This window comes from Anolis sagrei, chromosome 5, assembly GCF_037176765.1.
Source record: "Anolis sagrei isolate rAnoSag1 chromosome 5, rAnoSag1.mat, whole genome shotgun sequence".
Taxonomy (NCBI): Eukaryota; Metazoa; Chordata; class Lepidosauria; order Squamata; family Dactyloidae; genus Anolis; species Anolis sagrei.
Window position 1 is genome coordinate 127696169 of NC_090025.1, and position 6000 is coordinate 127702168.

The following is a 6000-nucleotide window of genomic DNA, read 5'->3' on the forward strand; positions in this document are numbered from 1 at the left end:
GCTGAAATATCAGATAATATGACAAAACCAGTGATTTTTTTTTTTAAAAAAAGCACAGCAGCAAACTGTGGTATGCATTCCCCAAATACACCTTGTGATCATCATTATCATAGTCTATCACTTGTAGCTGAATATAATTGTCTTCCAAGTGTAGAGTCTTGGTGGTGGGTTCGCAAATGACTGTGGAGATTTTTTCTGGATCTGCATGGTCTTTCACAGTGAGGACATTTCGAGATAGAAGGTGATCCCAAAAATGTTTGCTTGATGGGCCTTCCTCTTGAAATTTTTCCCCCTTTTGCCCTCTATTTAAAAAAATCCCATCATTCATATGGTGTTACCTAGTGCGGTCTGCATTCCCCAAACACACCTTGTGACCTAGATATTAATTTCATTTCCTTGATATGAGCATGTATATCTGATATCAAGGAACCATTTGCACCATATTGTTTGTCATTTATTAACTGCTCGAGTCTCTATTAAATATTTTACAGTAGTCTTTGTTTACCTCAGTGCAATGATGTTCCAAATGAGCCAATTAAAAAAGGTTGTGACTTCCTCTCATTTCCCTAAATGAAAACTACTTTTGCACTCTGAACCTAGTTACCAGAAGTTGAAGTAAGTGGAAAATGAAAGAGGAAAGTGGAAGGAGAGGAGAGAAACCGTAACAGTTTAAAAATGGCCGAGAAAGAGAAACAGCAGAAAATTAAATAAATCAGAATCGTTGGATGAAAATATCTGGAGTCTATCCTGGGTAATAACCATCTAAGCCAGGCTCATACAATTTGGAGCCAAAAGTAGATAGGTTAAGCCTCTTGGGATTGCAAATAGGTATTTAGCACCTCACTTTCCAAGTAAGGTCTAATTCATGATTAATTAGGATTGTTGTTGCAACCCTATCACAGTTTTCTTGTCAAGATTTATTCAAAAGGGATTTGCCTTTTTCTTCTTCTGAGACTGAGAGTATGTGACTTACCTAAAGTCACCCAGTGGGTTCAGAGCTATAATCTGAGGTTAAAACGACTACACAATGCTTTCTGATTTTCTTCTCTCTTTTTTTCCCTACTTCACTTTTTTCTTTCTTTCACCTCTTCCTTCTCTTCTCCTTCTTTCCCACTTCCCTACTTTTGTTTATTTATTTATTTTGCCATTTTCCCACCTGTCTTTTTTTCTTCCTTCCTCCCTCCCTGTTTTTCCTTACTCCCTTCTGTCCTCCCCCCCCCCCTTTCATAGAATCATAGAATCAAAGAGTTGGAAGAGACCTCATGGGCCATCCAGTCCAACCCCCTGCAAAGAAGCAGGAATATTGCATTCAAATCACCCTTGACAGATGGCCATCCAGCCTCTGTTTAAAAGCTTCCAAAGAAGGAGCCTCCACCACACTGAGCCGTTCAGCAGAGAGTTCCACTGCTGAACGGCTCTCACAGTCAGGAAGTTCTTTCCCTCTTCCCTACTTTTATTTATTTATTTATTTATTTAGTTCTTTCCTTCCTTCCCAGGGACATGTGATGATGGCAATGGTAGAGGGATCATGCAGTGGTGGAGGGGAGGATGTACCATGGTGGCAGGGAGTCTGCAGTAGCAGTGGGTGAGCCATACCAATGGCTTGTGCAGGACTCATGCAGCCTGCAGGCTGTTTGTTGTGCAGGCCTACTCTAAGCTGATTTGTATGGTTGTTGGGGTTTCTGCCATGGAGGCACTAATGACCCTTACAACTGAAAAATAGACACCAGTTTCCTAACAGTAAAACAATTATATTGCTAACCTAATATTGTGCAGGAATATGTTGACTGGTGGCAAGGAGTTTGTAAGCAAAGGGCAGAAATTTACCTCTTAAATAAGGGCTATCAAACCTATTTTCATCAAGGACTACATCAGTCTTATGGGCCTTTGAATCTATGAATGTAGAATCTGTGGACACAGAGGGCCAACTATATGTGTGTGTGTGTGTGTATGTATGTATGTATATGTATACACACACACACATTGCAGTCCGTGCTCTTTAGCTTTTACGCGGTTTGAGTGTCCAAATTTTATTGAATGACATCTCCCATCACTTTTGATTATCCACCATGTGGACTGCAAATAATGGGAATTGCAACCCAACAGAACTTGTGCCTCTGAGGTTGAGGAATGGCTAAAGACCTTTTAAATGTCAGACATCATATTTACAAGCGTTGTATCTAAATTCAAACCCCACTATCCAGACTAAACAGAACAATGTGCAACTTTCTAGATGTCATTGTATCACAACTACCATTATTACCTCTAATCATGATATAATGATGAGAAATACAGGAGTTGTAGTCCAACATCTGAAGGGCCACATAAAATAATACAGTGGACCAGATTCCTGAATTTGACACATATGTCTTGGATGAACAATGTCATTTTCTGTGTGCCACATGCACTGCTGACTGAGCCCAGATCTTTTAATGCTGGGTCTATCATTTCATCACTAGTTTTAATCACTCGTTTGGATGGCCAACTCCACTTCTTTAATGTTTTGCTCTGCCCACAGCTCATGTGCCCTGCCCATTTGTCATGTCACCCTTAACCCCAATCTACATCCCTATCCATAAAGAACATAGAAAGTTACTCTTTGGGAATACAGTCCTCAAGATTCCCACAACCAAACTCCCCCCTCTCCCAGTTGCAACTTTCCTAAGATATTTCTTTTTTTTGGTCCAGGTGCAAGACATTTTTGACCATATCTAGAAACAGTAGAACACTTTAACATTTTAATTCACCAACTTATTTATTACCCTTTCATTAGTTTCTGAATTCAAACACCATTAACTACTTCTATATTGACATTTCCCCACATACTGTACCTTATATTAGCAATTTGGTCATCTCTGCCTTTCCTACGAGATTGTAAGGTATAGAGTGTAAATACAGGGCACTTCACTCTAACCATCACTTTCTGTTCTATACAATTGAAGGAAATGTCTTCCGTTCTAGGAGAAAAGTAGCATTTAAATGAAATAAATACAATATAATACAACACAATAGTGGTAGTTATGTCCTGACATAGAAGAATACAGAAAGTACTTAAACTCTGGGAAATTAAAAAAGGCTGACACAGCTGAGTGAATCTTTCTGTAAATCAATACTCAGCTCTCCCACTCACTACTAGTCTATGTGAATCCAACTTTTTAATTATTACACAAAGTCTCGTGGTATCTGGAACAAGCTTTTGTGAACCTTATCACATCATAATTCTGTCTGGTACCTTTTTTCAAGCTCTTCAGTCTCAAAGTAGGTATACTCAGAACTTAGGAACATTGAAGTCAATGGGAATAGACAACCACAATTTTTCCACCACCCCCCCCTTTATCACAAATCCATTGATTTCACAAGCACAGATAAGGTCCTTGTATAGGAGATTTGTAGCAAGAGGTGATTTGTGCTAACAGCTATTTTAATAATGAAACAGAAAACTCAACCTGAAAAATTAGTGGGCCAACATCTATGTATGTTATCATATCATATCAAGATGCCAGAAATAAAATGGGAAAAATCTCCCTTTTTTACCTCTGTTTGTGTTTTTCTTAACTGTATAATCAGCATTGAACATTTGCCATATGTATGTTCTGTAAAGCCACTCTGAGTCCCCTTCAGGGTGAGAAGGGTGGGATATAAATGCTGTAAATAAATAATAATAAATAGTGAGTGTTTTTAAAACAAAATATTCAGCAAAGAAGTGATTTCTGTGGAATTTCTGAAGAATTAATCATGTATCAGGAAAATTATGATGCCTTTTGTAATGGCAGTAGGATGTCAGCTTTATAATATTGTATCTACTGGGTGTTAACTTTACTTTCGACAGTGTTTTTAATACCTAAATGTATACACTTCTATTCCGACATTTCTTCATTTTATGGCGCTGGTCATCGACCATAATATATAGATAGATAGAATCAATTTTTTAATGATTTATTACTCACACATCCCTGGGATCCTTGCCTCAAGCCATGAGGAGAGGTGAGTAATAAATAAATTATCATCACCATCTCTCGTGATGGAGAACAACATATTACTGAAAGTAATACATATGGCAAAATTTATATTATTCCCAAAAATTATTCACCCTAGCTAAAACTGAGGGCATCTTGTTTAAAATATAGTTGAGCCTATACTATGGGAAATTATGAAAGATTTTCTGACTGAAAACTTCAATGAGGACATTGAATGTTTGCCTTTTTATGTGTGTAACCCACCCTGGGGAGAGAGGGTGGTCTAGAAATAAAATATATTATTATTATTATTATTATTATTATTATTATTATTATTATTCGGACTCAGTGTATGATGGAGAGCAAAATCTACAGAAAATTCCACAGCATAATTTGTAGTCTTCCTGAAATAAACTTTCTTGAAGGAGTAAATTTAAAAGATATAGATAACACCATTGTGCTAAAGGGTAGTTAAAAATTATTCTCTGCAGATGTCAAATCGACCTTCCAGCACAACCTCGCTGAATTCATTGATTTTTACATATGGACCTTATTCCCATGCCAGAATTAAATGACTCTGGGGGCCCTTCCACACAACCCTATTTTGCAGAATATCAAGGCAGAAAATCCCACATTTTCTGCTTTGAACTGGGATATGTGGCAGTGTGGAGTCAGATAACCCAGTTCAAAGCAGATATTGTGGGATTTTCTGCTTGATATTCTGGAATGTAGGGCTGTGTGGGATGGCCGTTTGAGTGATTTAAATGAACACTAAACCTGGCATCAGATTCCAAGTTAAAACCCCAGGCATTCCAAATCCATCCCCTCCTTCTCTGATGAACATGATTGGAAAATATTTCTTTGTAAAATATTTCAGAAGATAGGAAACCCAAGTCACATTCTCTCAGCCTCGGAGGAAGGCAAAACCAACTCCCTTCTGAAGAAATCTCACCAAAAAAACCCCTGTGCATTAGAGAAGACTTGGGGCACACAACAACAAGTTACGTTGGGAACATCTCACACATACATAAGGTGCGCTAAGGGCCCTTCCAGACAGGCCCTATATCCCAGGTTTTCTGGATTAAACTGGATTATATGAGTCCGCACTGCAGATAATCTAGGATAAACAGAAAACCTGGGATCAGATCCTGAGATATAGGGCCTGTCTGGAAGGGCCCTAAGCAGCAATATAAAAATGCTCTAAATAAATATATACATACATAAATATCTCTTGCTCTGATTTTAGTTAGATGCATGAATAGAGATCTTGGGGAAAATACCTTTTGCACTATAACTCCCAAAATCTATCTGTCACCATGATTACTAGTGCTACCTGATCTGGGTAGCATTGGCATGACAGAGTTAACAGGTGCTGCATTTTTTTTCCTGGCACATACCCCAAAATAAATGACATTTTTCCATGTTTGACATGCAACGTTCCTGTGGTTAAAGAAACACTACGGACGTGTGGTTAATGATCATCCCGCCTGTGGAAGTAGGACATGAAGTACAGGTTCTTGGCTCAACACCCTTCTTTTTATCTTTTGCAGATCCAGGCTTTCAATGTAGAAAACACCGCATTTGCCTATGCAAGTGATTGTACCTCATTCTTCACTCCTGCAATATGGATGGGTTTGGTCACCTCGTTCGTTTTATTATTGATCCTTACCTATGGAATCCACATGATTACGAATCTCACAACAAACAGTCGATTTGATGATCCTAAAGGCCCAGCTCTTTCCATTCCTCAGACAGAGTAGCCACAGATGAACAATCCAAATCATTTCCGACCTCTTAGTCTATGAAAAATACATAAATGGGCAATGTTAATAAAATGTTCAAGCTTTGGGGAACATGGAATATATATTTAAAAAAATAAATAAGTGGCTCTCACAATTCTGCCAGTTGTTATCATGCTTTTAAAACTGGCTACCTAAATGAAAACCATAACCAATGCTGTAAGCCTTCACAGGCAAAAATTGTTCATCACCAAAAATCTGTTGTCAATGTCATCAGCTTCATAAATGTCTTCTTAGAAGTTTTA

The 6000-nt window shown here is 38.1% G+C and overlaps 1 protein-coding gene across 1 annotated transcript in view; it reads left to right on the forward strand.

Moving 5' to 3' along the window:
- The window catches only part of LOC132777178 (V-type proton ATPase subunit S1-like), a 66265-nt gene extending 60506 nt beyond the window's left edge, over window positions 1-5759 (forward strand). Inside the window, exon 7 of the mRNA XM_067468491.1 lies at window positions 5507-5759. Coding sequence (XP_067324592.1) covers window positions 5507-5716 — 210 coding nt within the window. The 3' untranslated portion in view covers window positions 5717-5759. The remainder of the gene's footprint in view (window positions 1-5506) is intronic.
- The last annotated feature ends 241 nt before the right edge of the window (window positions 5760-6000 follow it).